Genomic DNA, 19,842 nt, shown 5'->3' on the forward strand with positions numbered 1-19,842 from the left:
GGGCTACAGAGCAGGTTTGCAGGTCCTAAATCATAACAATTAGTGAGGACCACCTGTCTAGTGAATGTGTTGACTCCAGGGACATCTGGGGTGGGGGGGGGTGGGCAGGGTTGTGGAAACTCTTGCCATTTGCCAGTGTCAGGACTGGAGTTTGGTCAAAAACATACAAACCTCAAGATAATTTTTAGCAGGGTGAGGCAAACAAGAGCCAAAAAAATCCTCAAATTAATTTTATTTCTGATTCCAGAGAGTGGCCCATTATTACACACACACACACACACACACACACACGTATATCTTTAGTTAAAAAACCAAACCACAGCAGTTGCAGTTTAAGCCCTGTGCCCTGAAGCCTTCTCCTTCACCTCCTGGATTACCTGAGATAGGAGATGGAAGAGCTTGAGACACCCTGATGTTAAAGGTATTTAGAAGGGCTGAGGGAAGGGGGTGGGAGTCTGCTCCAGCATTTTTACTGGGGGAAGTGCAGCAGTGGAGGCTGGGTGCTGCTCCAGCAGGGAGGCAGGACACGTGCTTGGGGGTGCGATGCTGGACTCATGCCTGGGAGTCAGTGAGACGTGAAGAGTTGCCTGGCTGAGCTGAACAGCACACTGAACAGCACACGCCAGCTAAGAAAAGAAGCAATTAGGGAGATGGAAGAGGAGGAGTGATGGGAGGGGAAGGGGGATGAAGGATAAGCAGCAGGAAGGAAGAGGGAGGCAGATTGATTTCACAGTTACTGGAATCTCTAACTACATCAGTCACATTTTCTTTCAGCAAATGTTCCAGCATAAGACTGTGGCTGAATCACATGGTTCATGGAAAGTTCAGCTCCCCTTATTCCTCTTCTCAGAAACCATCAGCTTGGGACTATTGCTGTGTTTCATGTCATCGCCCCCCAACTCCCTCACCTGCCTCTCTTCTCCCCGCTTTTGGATGGATGGCCAAAAAACCCCTTGGGATGCTCCCTGGGAAGTACTAATGGGGAAGAGGGTCTGCCTGCTTTTCTCTACAATCCCTGCAGCAGCCTTTTTTACCCTGTTCAGAAGAGCATCCTGGGTCTGACAACATCCCACACTCTCTCTGAGAGGCAAGTGAGCAAGATCAGGAATGAGTACCATGTGAGTGTAGGTGTGATGGGGATACATCAGATGATGTACAGAGATAGAGAGATGCACTTTTCTCAGCTCATGGTTTGGTTCATCCAGCCCAGCACTTGAGTGATCCTGGTGTATACTCCATAGTGATTTGCACGTGCACATCCCATTCCCCAGCTGACCAGACCAGCCAGAAACCATCTGCCACTGGGTTCTTTGCAGGCCAGTGGACCTCCAGAATCACCCTAGAAAAAATAAAAGCAAAATGAAGTGATGGTGGTCCATCAGCTTCTGTTGCTTTGAGCCTCTCTGTATACAGATTCCTGGATCCCCTCAACTCATGCCTGGGACATCTGCAACATTCCTTGTACCTTAGGTAGATGTCAAAAACAGTCTCCAGTGCAAACATCTGACTCAGTTATTTCTTCATCATGCAAATTCCTCCCCCTCAGCCAGGTCCCAAAAAGCTGATTGCTCTACTGATTCCTCCTGGTCCATATGGCATTTCCAAATATGTGGCAAGCAAGGAAGCTTGCTGGAATTTAACAATTCCAATGTTTCCCATGAGGGATGGCAGAGAGGAATTCCTTGAGATTGATAGCAGTGGAGGAAGAGACAGGTTACTGTGTATGACAGGTGCTAAAGAGGCTGAGGGTGTAAGAGACTGATGTAGTCACCTGACTTGAAAGTGGGAGGTAGAGTGGAGAATGGGCTGAAATGAGAAAAGGATAATTTAACTGTATTTGGATCCTGTCTAAGGCAAGGATGCTGGGAAGAAGTGGTCATTAGAGCTGTTGGCCACTTAGAGGAAGTGTTGGGAAAGTGACCTTATATGGTCTTTTCCCCCTCATTTCAGGCTGTGGGTTGCATTTGTGAGACTTGGGATGCATTCCACCTCTGGTAGTCAACCCTGATCCCACAACTCCTCTTTCACCTGGCAGGCATCCTTCTTTCCCTGGTAGTACCCAGCACACAGCATCCTGGGAGTAATCATGTAGTGATAAGCCTCGCTGCAGATGTTCTGCTGGATGAGCTGCACGTCCACCTTCTGCAGAACATTGCTGATGTGCCCTGAAAAGCAGAGCACCAAAAAAGCACGGGTGAGCTATGGTGGAACTTCCCCTAGCCCATGCCTACCTCACTTCATGCTGAAACCTGCCATTGGAATTTCTGTTCTGCTCTCCACTGGCATTACAGTCTCTGACTTTCATCTGAGCACTTTTTCTGCTTGGAAGGCATAAAATTCCCCTTCATTCCTTTCCCTACAGGGATATGTTGTGGGCACTTCAGCTTTTGGGACAAGAAGTATTCTGCTCTGGGAAAACCTCTGGGTTGTCAGAGTTTTGGGTTTGTTTCTCACTGAAACAGATGTTAAGCTCTTGTGTCTAAGAGTACAAACCAGGAGTATCCAGTTCTGTATAGTCTGCTGAGTGTTTCCAATTAGGAAGCAGCTTGAACAAGTCTGTGAGTGGGTGAAGGCACTAAGCTGACCTGAAGGGCTGTTCTAGTCTTTGGACGAAGAAACACATGCTGTCCCCATACAGATTACCACACTGCCATGCCTGCCTCTCCACATGAGGTTTCAGGGCACTTGACAAGTAACTTTGGTCAACCTATTACCCAAAATCAGGAGTGAAGGAGAATGGATGGAATTGGCATGAATAGAAGTCTGTTCTGCCTATGACACATCTGACCCTATGTTTCTGCCTCAGCACTGCTGCAGTAGGCCACAAAGAGACCTTGAACCTACCACCTTCCTTCAGGGCTCCCCAGCCAGTGATCCAGCAATGAAGGCCGGGCTCAAAGATGTGAGAAGGAGCAGGCAAGCAGATGGGCTGGATTAAGGGCGAGATGATCACCGGATGATCCAGCTGGAGCAGGGCCACATCATAATCATGGCTGTCCTCCTCGTAATAAGGGTGGAGGAAGAGATGGATGACCTTGAAGGACACCTCTGTATGGCCGGTGGCATTTTGCAAGTATTTGCCCAAGTACACGGTCCAGATGGAGGGGGAGGCCAGCCTGTAGGATGCAGCAGAGGAGCATGGGACCCAAAGGGCACGCCTTGCCGGCAGTGCTACACCCATCCTAGCACATGCTGACATCTGCATTGTTCTGACAGCGTGGGGACAAAACAGAGCCAAAACAAAGGTGGAGCTGTGCAGCATCTTCTGCTATCACTGCCCCCTCAAAGCTGCTCTGTGAATCCCAGGATTGCCCCTTTTCCCCTGCACACACCCCCAGATAATACTGCACGTATCCATACCCCTTTCTTCAGTTCATGTTCACCTCAAACATGGCTGAGGTGCCAGAGGAGGGGTGCAGCTGCCCCATGACATTTTCATCAGTCAGAGAAGCCTCCAGTCATGGATGACATGGAAAGCAATGCTAATCTTTCTATCCAGCACCTCCCCTCTCCATTTACCTCTCATCCTGGAAGCAGTGAGCAGCTGAGACCACCCAGCGGTCAGCAATGAGTGTTCCCCCACAGATGTGGCGGCCCCGAACTTGCAGGCTGGCCTGCCATGGCCATTCCCCTTCCACAGAATTCATACCACCCACAATCCTGCTGAGAGGGGCTTGCATTCCACAGTCTGAGGAGGAGACACAGCAGGTACTTCAGGGAAGAAAGGGAACATGATAGACTGTGCCTGCCCTTCCTTTCCTACTTAGTTGACTGAAGAGTTTGACCGCTAATTTCTTGTCTTACCTAGGCTTTATGTACTGCCCAGGACAGGTCTAGTGAACACTCCCTCTCAGCATTCCTCACCTTCGGCTGCAGCTTGGGGATGCCTTTGGGGAAACATGCTGACTGTGCTAACTGCTGTGCCTTTCAGTTCCTACTGAGGCTCCAGGAAAAAAACAAGTAGGGAAATCAAAACATAAACTCTCTCCCTACCATGCAGACATGGGTGATTTTCCTGGCTGGAGCCTTGTACAACAGCACGTAAGCTGACAGAGTGGTCAAACAGGCAGCCTGCGGGTTGAACCTGGCCTGTGAGACATGTCTGTCTGGCCTGATGCCTCTGCCTGAAGGAGGCAGGGAGCAGCTGTCCAAAGAGAAAGTGCCTGCTCACACTCAGCACAGAGCTAGCTAGTTGTTGCTGTCCCTGCCACTGCAGAATGGAGCAGGGCCACTGGTACTGTGGGACTGAGGTGGGGAGAAGGTGGTGGAACAAGGGAGGGTGGGTGCTTATTCTGGTTGGTGGGAGAAAAAGGGGCAACTTGCAGCTACGTGTCATCCTGAACCTGGCTGGCTGATGTGTGGCTGATTGTTTCCTCACCACAGTGATTCTCATCAGACAGGTCCTTGCAGTCTGCAGTGGTGTCACACAGGGGGTTGGGTTTCTTCACACAGGTCCCATCTTCACAGCGGTAGGTGAAAGGACCGCAGAGGACCCCTGCAAAAAGGAAGGAAAGCCAAAGCTGAGAGAGGGCAGCTGGTTGTAGATACAGCCTGAAGGCCTTTAAATGAGGAGAAAGGGCAGCAGAGAGCTTAGGGGAACTCCATAAGTTCCCCTTATCATTCCATGATGACAGGGAATTTCCTGAACAAACAAACAGCTCACAAACATTGTGAGGAGGCTGGGCAAGTTAGATGGTGCCCGTATGTCACATGTGGAAAGCACTCTACAGACAGCCTTGGTTCAAGCACATGGGTAGGTGTTTGTCATCCCAGCATTGTCTCCTCCCTACCTCCACTGCAGTGTTCTTCATCACTCCCGTTGACACAGTCCAGCTTCTGGTTGCAGACCCTGCTGAACTCAATGCAAGTGCTGTCCTCACGGCACTGGAACTTTGCAGGGCACACTGCTCAGGAGGGAAGCTCATGGGAATCAGGCATGCAAGACAAGGTGTGAGGACAGGGTCATAAGTCCTGCAGTCTCTACAGCCTCTTCCCCCACCTCATAAGCTGTGCTTAAGACCAACTCTGGTATAGTGCAGCTGTTCAACTTTTTCCTCATCTGCATTGTAGGTGTGCCTGCACCCTGTCTTACACTTTGCTGTTGCTGACTTAACTTTTCTTGTCTTGGCCTCCTCAGACCCGCCTCAGCACTATGTACTTGCTGTGAGGTCCAAGACTCCTCACTTACCACCACCAGTCCTGGTCTGCTTGCCTTGTTAGGGTTTTGTAGGACTGCATTCTGTCTGATGAGGTCACTGTTCCGCCTGCCTTGATGTAACCCCAGCTCATGGGTCACTGTTTTGTAGAGAACAGCACTTCCCCTTGCCTCTGAGTCCTGAACAACAAAGGATTCTGCAATGTCCATGAGTTCTGGTGGACACTGGAGGATGGAGATGGGTCTAAGCTGCCTGTCCAACAAAGAGTTTGACTTCTGTTCACAGATTTTCATATCAGGAACTTACTGTGTTTGTGTGTACCATTTTCCTACTGCAGTGACTATAATTTCTTCATTAATAGCACCTAGAAACTTCTAGATGACTAAAGGCACATGAAGGTCTGAGGCAACTTGAACTTTGATTTTAAAGACAGGGATTGTACCAACACAGAATGAATAATCAGAGATACACTAGTGGCAAGAGTATAAGAAAGGAAGGAAATAATAATGTTTCTCTTCTTTTTCAAATATAAAGCAATTTTGGAAAACACTGAGAAAGCGTGGGGTTTTCTGTCAGTCTTGGTCTGTGTCAGCCTGTGAAACTGAATGACATGATACCCCTGGGGCCAAGGAGATGTAGGGATTCAAGAAAGGATTAGATATTCATAAGGATTCTAATGTGTCCATGTCTACAGGAGGGAAGCATGCAAACCCTGATGTAAGACAGCTGGATGATGGGACAGAGGACATTGTCAGCAACACTACAGACAAAGCAAAACCCTACTTGGGCAGTCTTATGTGAGCTCTCACATTTCTAGCACTGAATTTAAGCTTCCATAGAAAGATTCCTCCTTTCTTTGACTTTAGACTTTTCCTGTACCTTCCTCTGAATCTTTCAAAATTGGCCACTCTCTCTAGTGGTTCAGGGTTCTTTACGTGTTAAAAAAACATCTGTAGGAAACAACTAATGAAAAGTTAGTGGTGGCAGCAATATGATGAGCCCCAAATCACACCAGAGATGAGAGAATAGATGAATTAGGTGTCATGTCTAAGCCTGAATTGTTGTTCCTATGAGAATGGGGCTCTGCAGGGGTTCTGAGATGGTAAGGATGGAGCCTGCATCAGCACTAACTGCTTTTGGCATGAAGAACAGATTGAGGCTGATCATGGACTTTGATGCTCACAAACTGGGGCAAAATGCATGAGTGAGGATCTGTACAGATGAAGTGTACAAATGGCCTGGGGGGAAGAGGAGAGAGAAGGTCAGTGGGTGGGCTTGGGGAAGTGAGGGGGATGCTGAGTGGTGTGACAGCAGAGGGGGCTGTAGGCCAGGGCTGAGGTTGGTTGCAGACCCTGGGTGGGAGGAAAACAGGGCAAGGTGGGGGCAGCTTGGTAGGGGTTTTCTTTCAGGCTGCTTGGAACTCTTGGTGCTTTTAGCTACTAGGGGACTGTCCCAGGAAGGCTGTGCTGTGACAGGTGCCAGAAGCATTACTGCTCTTTCCAGAGCAGGCTGAAGCCCTACAGCAGTGGGATGAGACTTCAAAGGGCACAGAGGTTTAAGCTTCTGAAGTTGAGGAACAAGGCTGTGCCTTGGCCGACCAAATCCTCTCCATCTACCTTCAGATGAGTGAGGGGCTGTGTCTTGCTGAGACCAGGGACCAGTGGGGAGAAGAAATCACTCACCACAGTTTCTCTCATCCAGCCCATTGGGGCAATCTTTGATCCCGTCACAGGCTGGGACACACAAACCGTTCACCAAACACAGAAACTCCCCAGGACAGGCTGTGAAACCAAAAGAGAGTAATTAGTCCCGATGACTGGAAACCTCCTGGCAGCAGAGCACCATGGCTTGAAAAGGTGGAACTGCACACTCTCCTGACCACACAAGCACTGCTGCAGTGTGCTGGCAGCACTCACTGCACCCCCCAAAATCTGCCATGTAATCTGCTCTTAACACGGGCATATGGAGCCAGGCTATGCACCAGGGGAAAGAGGGTTTCCCTGTTTTGCATTGTACAATGGGCACCATTTAGGACCTGTCTGGCACTCCATACATCATGATCACTGCTGTTTCATGTTTCCTGAACACCATGGGAAAGCTGAAACAGGCTCTTTGGAGTTGTTGCCAAAACTTACGTAGGACCTTGAAGGGGTTCTTGTTAGACACGTTGACAAGTGCACATATTCAGGGACTGGTGTGCATTACTGGCACCCTTTAGGAGGGAGATGGTGAAACCTTGGAAAGACAGACTGTGGGCGGCATTTGCATATGTGTGTATTTGTGTGCAGTTTTATTTATCTCTTGTTTGCACGGATTCCAAGGTGAGCAGGAAACAGCTCTCTCTAAGAGATCTTGTAATCAAAACAAGTGTTGCATCAAGCCAAGGTGCTTTCTCATTGAATTCCCAAGGCCAGTTTGTGATGCTGCCATGAGGGTAAGGTTTTAGGCAATTTTATGCCCTTGGGTTTTGTTGCATGAAGGCTCTGGCCACAAGAGGCTGGGCCAGATGTGCAGGAGCAGCTTTGCACATAATTGCCTCCTCTTTTAGGGGCATCACTGGTGCATCACTGATTTGTGAGAATTTTCCTGAAGGCTGGATGGCACCTAGGGCTCCCAGGCCATGCCTTGTGCTTCTCCCAGCACAAGCCAAGTGCAGAGGGGCTGCTGGTCCCCCCACTAAGGAGCAGGGAAGAACCTGAGCTTACGGTCAGATTGCTTGTACAGGCTGTAAGCTGCCTGTACACCAGGGCCGGTTAAGGAGATCTGGGAGGTGAAGGTGATGGTGATGTCAGCAGAAGATGTGACTGGGATCCTCTCAGCGTAGGCTTGCAGGGTCCGCAGGCCACACAACCTGAGGGGCAAACACAGGCGAGGTGGATTGGACAGGGAGGCAGGAGACAAAGCAGGGCAAGGGGGCTCAGTGGGGCTGGGGTGGGAAAGGGGTCACACAGACTGGGTGCTGCAGGCAAACCAGGAATACAAAATGCCTTCAGTATGCATGAGATACAGAGTCCAGAGGGACCCTCCTATCTTTGTACATGTCCCACTTTCTGGCCAGCACTGAGACCAGGCCATGCAGCACAGTTCAGTTCTTACAGTGAAAGAAGATTCTCCTTCATCATCTTCCCAAAGAAGCCATGTTGTAGAAATTATGGCACTGACAGTTTAAGAGAGGAAGGCAGGGAGAGAAAAAGTGGAAATCCAAAGCCAGGGTAACATAAGTTCTGGACCAGATCCTTCATAGGAAGACAAGTTACCTCTACAGGAACCATGGAGAAGGCACTAATGAGGTGGGTGGGGGGAGGTTTTGGAGGGAAACAGGCAATTTTGCATTAAGTGAGAGGAAAACCAAAAGCTGTAGGTCCATCTATCTCAGAGCCTGCTCTGAGGAGATGGGAGCACAACAGGTCTCCATCCTTCGCACTGAGGCAGTGGTGAGCAGTAGCCCCAGCAACATATGGGTGCTAATTGTGGGAAGTCCTGCAGGGAAAGTGGCTGCAGTCAAAGCAGGAGGATATGGAGCTAAGGGGAAGATCTGTATGGAGGTGGATTCAAGGCAATGGCACACAGAGATAATATTGCAGAGGTGGTGACAGGCAGATTTGCAAACACTGGAGACGTGGGAGGACACCAAGGTTACACACACAGGAGAAAACTAAGAAGCCTGATGCAAACAGCAAGAGAGAGAAAGCAGGTTGGTAGCTCAAAGCAAATCTGTGAGAAATGTGTTCACTGGGGAGAGAGTGAACAAGACGAGCAGAAAAGCAGGAGACACCAGCACAAAGAGTGACCACAGCATATGGCTCTTCTTCCTCACATATGGTGGCTGAAGCGAGCAGAGGCCTGCAGAGGTTTAATCCCAGTTTTATCCCGGGTGGGAAGTGAGAGACAGAAACCAGGACCCCACCACACACCTTCTGTTCTGAATTATCCATTGGCCTTGGGTACAGGGCAGGTCATGCTTCTGTCTGCTGAGTGCGTAGGCATCGAACCAGAGGGTGACCCCATAGTCGAGGGATGGGACCTGCAGACAAGGGGGTGCAGAGTAGAGGGCAGATGGCTCCTAGGAGTGTTACAGCACACTCTATAGATCAGAAATGAGCAGAGCAAATGTGAAGGCCAGACATGTCCGGCCACACTGCAGGTCAGAAAGAAGCACCCTCTAAACTGGAGCCATGCCACAGCCCTGTGTGGCTCTGCTGCTGGTGTCAAAGCCTGGCAGTTCTTATCAATTCCTGTAAATCTGGTTCTGTTTTGAAGAACTCCTCTGGAGATCAGATTTCGGATTCCTCCTCAGCATCTCCGTGCTGGTATGCAATATTAGAGTTCTTCCCCCTCAGAAACACACCTGATGTGGAGGCTGGGCAGGCTGTCACCCTTGCATCTCATGGAGATCAGACTGAGAGCCCTGGCTGTACCCCTTGCAATGTGCGGAGTGCTGCCTGCGTTTTGGGGACAGGGTGGATGCTCCTGTGGGAGCTGGCTCTTACCATCATGTGCCAGGTGCACTGCGTGTTGGGCGAGTAGTAGCTGGGGTAGTGTGGGGTGCCGATCTTCCCCTGCAGCTCCAGGCTCTCCCGCAGAGTTATGTTCACCTCACAAGCTGCAAATACAGATTTTCGAAGCCCTGCTCTCTGTCAGCTCAGCCTCAGCCTGGGGAGGCCATGTAACCTGCCTTTTACCGACCACCCTTGCAATTCAGAATGAATTCTGCCCCTAACAGGCATACAGGATCTCTAGGAGCTGTGATGCTGTAGGAGAAAACCCGTCTTCTCCCTCTAACTATAGCAACTCTCCTCCAGCCTTCCTCACCTTCGAGGGGCACTGCCTGGGCTGAGAGGATGAAGGGGTCATAGTAGCTGTACATGGCTTTCTTCCACACAATGGACATGACAGGGCCAGATGAAAGGACTTCCACGATGGGCTCCTGCCGGCTGCAGCCGTAGATCCTCAGGGGAAAGAGATGAAAGTATAGGAGTGAGGCAAGCAACAAACAAATGAAAGAGGAGAATGAGAAAGACAATGGATATCTGTGTGATGCACACACAGCAGTTGTAAGGCACTAACTGAACCAAACAAAGGGCCAAGAGCGACAGCTCCTGAAGCACAGTGGTGTGAGATATCCCACATCAGTGACTTCAGCTGACGCAGGCAGGCTGTACATCAAGGAGAACCTCCTCTGATGTCGTCTGACACCTTCCCCTGCTGTGGCGTGTTGTGCCATCCTGCCTGTCTTCCCCACCGTGTCCTCCCTGCTCAGGAGCTACCTACGAGGTGATGAGGTGTTTCTCCAGGGGCCCAGCTGCGTCGTACATTGCCAGGCGGTCCCTGCAGTCAGGCAGAGTCCACTCCAGGCGTAGCTTGATCATGTAGCCCTTGAGGCCATGGAGGTGCCAAAGACAACTGGAGGCCAGGTAGTCAGGGCCCTCCAGCCTAAGGATGTCATCGTCCTGGACATAGCTGTACCTGTAGCAACCTGAAATAGACGTGGTTGTAAGAGAAATTAAGACATGGGATTGTCACTTGGTACATCAGTGTAAGCCCTTTTTTAGGGTAAGGCTGACTCATCCCAGTGATCTCGGTTTACTTTTACGTGTGTTGTGGTGGCATTGATCCTTTTGTACCATTGCCCCAGTTTCTCTAAGAGCTGTCCCCTGTTTCTTGGTTAACCTAATACTACCTCAGGCTTTAAATATCAGCACAGCACAGTTATCTTCTACTGGCTTTATTTACTTTTTCACCTCTTTCTCCTCTCAGCCCCATACTCTTCCTGGCTTTAGATCTCTCTCATCTGAATTCCAGGTTTCAGAAGACTTTCACACCAGGATTTTTGAGTAAATATCAGTTTAAAGATGAGCTTCTAATAGCACATCTAATACAAGCTGCCAGACAGAGAACTTAAAACACTGCCTGAAATCAGTAAAAGCATCTTCAAACATTGCCAAGACAACACACTCCTAAATGAGGCACATCCAGTGCAGAGCCATGCAGGAAACCCCCACCCCACTCAGCAGCATTGCATCTGCACTGGTACCAGTACACCCAGCTATTTCACAGTTCTCATTAGGACCAGGACAAGTCTGAGGTGGCTGCATTGCCCCTGGCAGCTGACATCTCTGCCTAGAGCCATCCAGTACATAGCTGTCATGTAGTTTGGATCTGGCCAAGCAGCAGCACTGGTGCTCCCTTGCTCCTACTCTCCCCTTCCCAGGATTTACAGCTCCAGGAGGCCAACAAGTTTTCTGTCCCCTGTGAAAATCGCTCCCATAAAGTCATGAACTCAAAAGGAAAGGAGAAGGTAGCCTACCCAGAGTGGATTTCAGCACTACTATGTCTTTCACGCTGGATTCTGTTAGAAAGAAAATATATATAACAGAAGATAAACAAAAATATAAACTGGATAAAAAAGATAATCTGATAACCTAGCATAGTAGATGAGGACTCCCTTCCTTCCTTATTGACTTAGTTTAAATTTGTAAATATTTGTAAAAAACTTTGTAGTTTAAAATAGCAAATTTGGGAGAAAACTTTTGAATGGACTCCAGGACACTCATGTAACTAGCTCACAACATCAGCATGGGGCATCCTTCAGGTACCTCTCTGTCTGTTCTCAGGGACTTGTTTCAGTCATGCCTTCCCCAACCCATCTCTCTGGGTTATTTGTCTGCCCCTGACCCAAATCCAACAGCCCTAATTCTTGCTTTCCAGCCCATCAGGGGCTTCTTTGCCTTTTTTCCTTGCCCATTTTGGTGTGTGCTGTACCAGGACTTCTTCCCCTTCCCAGGAGGGCTGGGCATTGCTTCAGGCAGTCATCTCCCTCCTCTGCCAGCCACATCTCAGGGCACAACCCCACTTCCCAGAGCCTTCACCATCTGCTGTCCCACCACAAAAAATGCCCAATCAAAAATATGGGAGTCACTGAGGGTGGAGAAGGAGTTCTCTCTTGATGACCCCTGTGTGATGAGCTACTCAACATCCTTATAGAGTCCACCTTTAGAGGAGGGAGCTGCAGAGAAAGTGACCAGCAGGGGCTACAGATCTGTGCAAAACAGTCACAGGGTGGATAACACTTTAAGAGAGCTGGGCTTTTCTCCAGCCTTCCAGCTGAATCGGAATCAGCCAGAGATCAGGTGCTACTGGGAATAATTGCCAAAATAAAAGGCATTGTGAGGTCAACTGGGTGTGAGGATTGTTGTTGGGGGCTTGCCTAGGTCAGGGCTTTGGTCTTCTGTAGCTTCTAAGCAAATCTGTGGGGACAGATGAGTGGTTTTGTCATAGCAAAAACAGTTGTTGTGGAAAATAGTATCCTGCAGGCATGAGACAGGCTCCTAGGCAAGCTCATGTGTTATAGAGAGTAGTCCGTGCAGAGCTGGTAGTAAGTACTCTTCTATCTGAAGGTAATAAAACAGAGTTCCTGTAGGGAACAGGAAGTCCCAAAAGATTTTTGGGGAAGGGGGAAGCCAGTGTACTGGGGTGAGTGTGGCTGTTAGTACAAATAAAGCACTGGAGATGTTGGAGAGGTTCCTGTACTAGGCAATGGCTTGCAGCACTGTGTCTCAAGGCAGAGTGAAATTTAGAGCTGAGCAGGCCAGCAAGAGTCTGTGAGGAAGCAATGAAGTGCTAGTGACCTGCTATCAGCTGGCTGTTTTTCCACTCTAACTGTACAGGGCAAATGAAACCAGAGGTTAAGTCACTGGCTGGCGGTCACCCTAGCTCAGCAGTATAAGTAATTTCTGGCTTTTGTCTCAGTTATCAGACTGGACTTCTGACTGGAGGGGGAAAGGTCTAGGGAAAGCAGAAGGATCTGGATAAACTACAACTGATGTTTTAAGCCCAAAATAGAAAGAAGTGTGGTCTGCTGAAATGAATAGAACAGTGAAACAGATGCAAAGCAAATAAGAGGGAACTGGGAACAGCTAAAATTATGGCACCATCATTTTTATTTGTTTATGAGTTGCATTATGAAGTGAACAAATAAAAGGAAAATGCTAGATGGACAGACTTGGAAGGATTTAGTACATTTCCTTGTGATATCTTTCTTAACAAAGTTCATTTAAATTGGCTGAGCGTAGGGTCTGGCATGCTGGAAGCAAATCATAAGTAGAAGTAAGGAACTAATGGTGACTGTGGGAGGAGATGTCTTGATGAGATGCTAATACAGCTTTTGACTAAGACCTTACAATTATGATCTGGATGAGGGAGTGAAAGTACTTTAGAGGAAATTGAATTTTCTTTACAGGCATCAAAAAATGACCCACAAAACAACTGGGATTTGGGGGTAAAAGTTAAAGAAAGTATGGGTAGGATATAATGAAAGAAGTTTCATCTTGGAATAATGCAAGATAGCATGCCTAGGGAAAAAGAAAAAGCTAACAACTTGGAGATGTAACATCTCATGGGAAAAAGAAACTTGGAAATAGGAGTCCCAAGAGGAGAGAAGAAACAGAGTGTATTTTAACACCTGTGAGATTTGGGACTCTGTAAGGGGGATCAGACTAGGCTGACAAGTTAAGCCTCATTAAAAAGATCAAACATAAATTCCACTGGACCTGTATGCACTGACTATATATATATGTCCCTAGTCCCTTACCTAACACCTACTTTAGAGCAGTTTTGTATGGGTGGCTTTTTAAACGGGCTGTGACCTTCTCTGTGAGCAACAATAAATAATCCTTAAAATCATGTCAGGAACCAAAGTGACAATGATGCTTTGTCTCAGAGGAAGACTTAGTGGTGACTCAGATATGTTGTTTTTTTTCTCTCTATCAAATAGTCTGGAATAATCTCCCAAAGGAAAGTAGGAAACCTAAGGGCTTGGTATTTTCAAGCTGAGCTGATCTAAGTCATGTCTAAGATTTTGCTCTACAGGAGCCAAAGCTGATGGGTGAAAAAAGAATCGCTTATCTGATTGTGGTCAGGTATATCTCCAATAATTTTAATCCTTCAAAGGAAGGATTTTTTTATTTTTTTTTTTAAATCAAACTTCAGTTCTTCTCTATCAGGGAAAAAATGTGCATAATTGTATCTCCTGATCCTTACTACCTTCCTCATCCTCTTCAGGTTTCCTCTGTCTCCTTCAATAGACTCTTGGCCTTTTTTCCTAACCTTCTACATCATGGAGCATTTCTGACTACTTGGGCCACAGCTGAGCAGCTCGTACTTACCCAGGAGAACCAGAGAGTCGGGGTTGATCCTGTACTCTGTCTGGTAGGACAGGCTGCCCGAGCTGTTGAAGCTGGTGGAGAGCTCTTGGTGGAGCACTGTGTTTACCCTCTCAGCAGTTGCCTCCTTCTGCTGACTCTCAGGGATTTGGAGGGTGAACCAGAAGAAGAAGGTCAGAGCTCCCTCCCTAACAGAGAAATAGCATGTAAAATATTCTTGCTCTTCATCTCCAGAATTACCGGAGAGACAAACCCTGGGGAATTACCCTCCCCACTATTTTTCCACAAATCAGACATATCTGTGTAGATTTTCCAGCTCTGCTGCTGTGACCCAGAGGAACCTCTCTGAGTGAGGCAGGGGAGTTGTAATATCCATGGTGTGAGTCAGTGCTCCGTGCTTTGTGGGAAGAAGCCTTTCCATGCCATCTGCTCTAGTGATGACCATATGAGCTCAAATTAATGTGATAATTAATCAAGACTAGTCTAATGAGTAGTCTCATTTCAAGTAGAAATGACCTTTGGGTACTACTGACCAGGAGTTGAAAAGAGAAGCTCAGTCTCATCTCCCAGTGGTGACAAATGGATGATTTATGACCAGGTACCTTACCACAGCCCATTAAAGCTGCAGGAGGCTGTGCCTGGGAAAGTTCTGTTCAACCAGCTGCTAGAAAAAACTGGCTGGGAGAGGGCAAGGAGATGTTGAAACATATCATTGTTCAGTAAAAGGCTAGAGAAAGATGTGCAAGACAAACATTTCTTTCCCCAGTTGAAAATGGAGTTACATCCAATCTGGAATGTTCCTTAGATGAAAGACAAATTTGGGGTGTGGTTTTCCATAGGAAAAAAAATCAGAAGCAAATGACCATCAGTCTGGAAATTATTTCTGCTATCCTCTTCTACTGTTAAGACCTGCAAAGCTGTAGTCCCACATCTGTCCCATTCCACTGTTATCCTGTTCCCAGGTGGTCCAGGCTTCTTGGCGGGAATAACTTTTCCATGGTGCATTCTGGCCTCTCCCTTCTGGTGCCTAGAGTCAGGCCATAAAATTGCTTTCTTGAATTAGAAAAATTTATTTCCAGCTGCTTAGTTTCTACTGACAATGCCAAGACAATTTTTTTTTAATCTCTTCCCAATGATTTTTTTTTTTTTTTTTACTCTCTTGAACTTTTGCCTCTCTGAAAAATGTCTCAGTTTTGGCTTTTCATCATGACCTGGGATCAACAGAAACATCAAAATATCCCCAGCTCTGTTATGCTGGAACCAGTCTGAATCTGGACTGTCCAGCCTAGTCTGGAGGTCATGGCAGGGACTGCAGAAGTTTGTCATGGGCAGATTTCAGTGAAACCAGAGTACAATTTACTGGAAGCTTTACACAGGAGCAAGCAAATATGCTGCAGGTGCTACTCACCCAAAGGCATACACCGTGCTCGAGTTGTAGTACCGACCCAGCTCTGTGGCACGAATCAGTTCCTTCAGCTGCAACGAGAACGTTGTCTGATAATTACAGTGCAATGTTGCGGTGCCTGATCCGATCTTTCATCCCTCGTGCTGTGCAGGCCCACCAAGCCTGCCCTTGCATGGGGGTGCCTGACCCCTTCCTCATTCTACTCCCTGAGCAGCCTCAGGGCTGGCTCTGTTCATGGAACTGCCCTCACCATGTTCTGGAGCTTAGCTGACTCCACCCAGAAGGCTCTGGACTCCACCTGCCCAAGGTCCGGGGAGTACCGGCGGTTGAGGACCTGGAGGCTGCCACAGTAAAACTGCAGGATGGATGGCTCCAGGTGCCATGGTCTGTAGTCTGCCGAGAGAAGACACTTAGCAACATGTAGGGAAGAGGGGGTTACCCCTGTGTATGACTGTCTAAAGACCACCCAGAGTCACTAATGTGCTTTGGGCTGGGCATTGCTTTGTCTACCCACCCCCCACCTCCTGCTGGGGGGAAAACACGTGAATTTTTACCTAGGAAATACCAGGTTGCTGCAGCAGCTCCAGCCAGCACAAGAAAGGCTATCCCAAGGGGCACGTAGCGGAGGCAGCGGCGTGAGTTAGTCTCTGATTTGTCATTTGAGAGGGAGCTGGAGTCTTCCTCCTGTTCCTCGGCCTCCATCAGGGTCCTATGGTGACACAGCATGCCAGGGTCAGGTTGGTTTTTCTGTTTCCCTTTACACCCTCTCTGAAGGTGTTATACCAAATCTGTCTTCCTCTCTCCCAAGATCTATGGCCCCAAGAGATTGCTGTGCAAATCATCAAAGGGATTGCTCAAAGCAAATGTGGATAAAACTGCTAAATTAATGGGAGACAGGCTTCTAGGACACTGTTTTGTCTACATCTCCTGGAAATCCCTTGGTTTTCAAAGGCATTCCCTGGTTTGCTTCTGTCGAAACTGCAAATTAGTACAATAACTAATTTCTCTGAATACAAAAGTGTTGTCCTCCCAGGCTGGGAATTGTTTTAAAGCTGGTATTTTATTGATCTAGATCAATGCAGAAGAAAATCAGTGACCTGAAATGTGAGCAGAAGTTGCACAAAGCAGCCACTGCCTGGGAACCTGAAGTTACACTTTGCCTGCTGTGCCATTTTTATCTTGATCCCTAAAAGTAAGCAAACATTGCCATTCCCACCAGGCCGTGTGTTCCCAGGCAAAGCCAATGCTGGCACTGGCTCAATAGCTGAGCTAATGAGAAGAGAGCACCTGAGTAGTGTTCAGCCCTTCACCACCACCTGCTTGTGCCAGGAGACACCTTCTGTCTTCCTTTGCCCCTTGTCTTCCCCAAATCTGCTTCATTTGCTTCTTCCTGGCTGCTTCCCTTCTGTCAGCCCCATGCTCTGGGTAAGAAATACCGTCGCCCAAGAGAGACACATTAACCCTGGCTTTGTCACCCACTTTCCTCCTCCTTTCCTCTGCCACCACGTAGTGCATGCCTGTCCTGAAAGTTTTTTCTGTGTTTCTGCAGTTGGAGAGCAAAGGCATGTGAATGCATCTGCACAAGAAAACACAGAGGTCTTGTGGAACATTTGTGGTCCTGTCTGTGTGTCCGTGAGTCATCTTTGTTCCCAGTGGTGCATGTGAACATGGACAGAGGAGTGCATGGGAGGGACTTGCTACAGCTGAGGGAAGAGGTGGCTGGCCTCATGCACATTTTAGCCCGTGTGGATGCCACTGAGCATCACTTGATAAGGGTGAGTGGGCTTTTCAGCCTGCTCCCCCGAGTTATGGAGCCCCAAGCCCTCCAGGCTGCCTTGCAACATTACATTTGCAGAATGTAAGCACCAGGTAACTCACTCCAGAACATTAAAGCCAGCCTGGTGAATGCCCACGCTCGGACAAGCAGTCACACATCCACTTGCTCTAACACACCCTTCCAGAGAGGCAGGCAGTACAAACAGGCCCAGCACAGGCTGCCCTCCCTTGCTCCTTCTGGGGCACCTTTCTGAGCAACCCCTGGGAAGGATCTCCTCCCCAAGGAGCCAAGTTGGGTAGCCCAGGAGAGCAAGGGAACTTCTCTGCTACCATAGCATCCCTTCAGAAGCAGCAGGCATAAGCACACAGCCACAGATGGAGGGGCAGGGGAGAGAGGGCAGGGAGCAGCAGAAGAGCCTCTTTGTTAGTAGATTTGATGGCAGGCACTGGGGTTTCCCCCAGAGCTGCAGACCTACCTCTAAAGCCTGCTGCTGCCTGTGAGACCTGGCCCACACCCCAACTCACACCTGCAGGGAGTGGGGGAGGAAGCAGGACATCTATTTACCTAGCTCAAGGTCTCCTCAATGATCAATAACCTGGTGCCATGTCCCTTCAGCTTGGCCTTTGTCCTGCACCATCCTGCTGCAGTGGGTCAGCGCACCCTGCACAATGGCTTCTTTTTTGAAATGGAGGGTTTGGAGGCTTAAAGCAGGAGAAGATCTGCAGGCTGAGCAGGGGAAGTCCAGAGAAAAGTCAAGGTAGGAGCACCTCTAGCTGTGCAGAGAAGAGCAGTCCACGAGGCTGGTGCAGATCGCTTACGCTGTTCTCCTCGGGGGACAGGGAGTTGCTGAGCAACTGCTGTATTTCTTAGCCACCCTTTGGTCCCATCGGTGTGCGCTCCCCAGCACGGGGATGGAGCAGATGCTGGCTGGCAGGGGTAGATGGCTGGAAGGAGGGAATACAGCAGCAGAGAGCCCATCTGGTTACCACAGTGCTCATGCAGATGAAAGCAAAGCACAGTGCCACTCAGCGCCAACCTCAGAGACCCCCTCTTGCCTTCTTGCGCTTCTCGCTGCCCAGTCTCCTGACACTGGGCTCCCCACACTCTGCTGCACCGCCACTCACACCTCCCTGCAGCATCTGCTTTTCTTCCAGCCCCTGGTCCTCCTCTGCTACTTCTCCCACACGACCTTCTGCTAACAGTCCTGCGGGTCTGTATGTACCCCTTTGTTTATCACAGAAAGCAGAGACAGCTAGAGCAGAGTAAACAGAGTTATTCTGTCAATAAATGGGTGACTCCTGACCCAGGGCTGAGCTCCAGCCAGTGACATCCAGCTGGGGTTGAGCTCATTTGGGCCAGGGCTCACTTGGGCTCATTTTGGCAGCTGGGCTGGGATAGATATTTTTCATCTCTGCCACTAGACCAGGTTTAGTCTGGGACTGCATGAAGACCAAAGCCATTACTGTAGTTGCCTCATGGTGAATTCTAGTAGATAAACATTAAATGTAGGTAGAAATCTGTAATGTTTTACTGGGAATGCTTTCAGAACTGCTCAAGAGATCTGAGACCTGATTTCACTTTTAAAAGTTACTTTGAACCAGAATTTCCACAGATAATGAGGGACAAGCTGCATCTTTAGGCTCATATGTAGCTTTCCTGAGTTTACAGTATGAGGGGCTTGCCACAGTGGGTCAGAACCCATCTAAAGGTACTTCTCAGTGCCTAAGACCTTACTTTTTTGATTTAAATTTTCCTGAAAAGAAGAATTTTCGTTCTCTGGTGTTTTCAGCAGAACAAAAAATGCAGAAGCTCAATCTGATCTATCTAAGCAAATATACCACATCTATTACCACAGGCTTTTGAATAAACCAAGGACCCAAACCCTTGATCAGATCTGACTTCAGAGGAATATTTTACTGCAAGTACCCTTGTTTTCTGTTTCTCCACCGTAAAAAAAAAAAGAGGAAGAGATGTGGGAGGAGGCTGAGAGTGATATCTATTTATGAAGAAGGTATCTTGGAAAGGAGATGAGAGATGCGACAGCTATCTTTGCTGTCTCTAGGCTTAAGATAAAGAGAGGACTCGTGCCTGTGGCTGTTAGCTTGATATTTTCCACACCAATATTTTCCACATAGTGCTGTTTTTCAGCTTCGGTTTGCCGCTGGTACTGACGGACACGGTCGTAGCGTGTTTCTGCGGGTTTGCGAACCACACACCGTGTTCTCATGGGCTTGAGAGCGGACTGACTGCTCCCCATGTGACATTTCCAAAGGGCTGTTGGGAACCCAGCAGCGAAAGGTCCCCAAATCACTGAGAGTGTTATGACTCTGGCATTCACAACCT

The 19,842-nt window shown here is 48.5% G+C and overlaps 1 protein-coding gene across 4 annotated transcripts; it reads right to left on the reverse strand.

Moving 5' to 3' along the window:
- Positions 1-225: 225 nt before the first annotated feature.
- Positions 226-18,695, reverse strand: TMPRSS6 (transmembrane serine protease 6). 4 transcript variants are annotated; one of them, XM_014256675.2, is made up of 18 exons: positions 18,624-18,695; positions 16,277-16,431; positions 15,973-16,115; positions 15,726-15,793; positions 14,321-14,505; positions 11,464-11,505; positions 10,428-10,632; positions 9,969-10,105; positions 9,647-9,759; positions 9,071-9,180; positions 7,862-8,007; positions 6,839-6,937; positions 4,791-4,904; positions 4,379-4,495; positions 3,520-3,688; positions 2,845-3,116; positions 2,029-2,165; positions 226-1,339 (listed from the first exon to the last, which is right to left on the reverse strand). In XM_014256675.2, exons 2-18 carry the CDS (start codon positions 16,422-16,424, stop codon positions 1,181-1,183), a joined length of 2,364 nt encoding a protein of 787 aa, XP_014112150.2. In that variant the 5' UTR covers positions 16,425-16,431; positions 18,624-18,695; the 3' UTR covers positions 226-1,180. The 4 variants fall into 4 exon arrangements, with proteins under 4 accessions (XP_014112150.2, XP_087911349.1, XP_005527636.2 ...); XM_088055223.1 differs by lacking the exon at positions 18,624-18,695 and adding an exon at positions 18,267-18,400; XM_005527579.3 differs by lacking the exon at positions 18,624-18,695 and adding an exon at positions 17,975-18,029.
- Between the last annotated feature and the right edge of the window lie 1,147 nt (positions 18,696-19,842).

Source organism: Pseudopodoces humilis, chromosome 5, assembly GCF_049639895.1.
Source record: "Pseudopodoces humilis isolate 2021_Gansu_Grassland_sample_001 chromosome 5, ASM4963989v1, whole genome shotgun sequence".
In the NCBI taxonomy this organism is placed as follows: Eukaryota; Metazoa; Chordata; class Aves; order Passeriformes; family Paridae; genus Pseudopodoces; species Pseudopodoces humilis.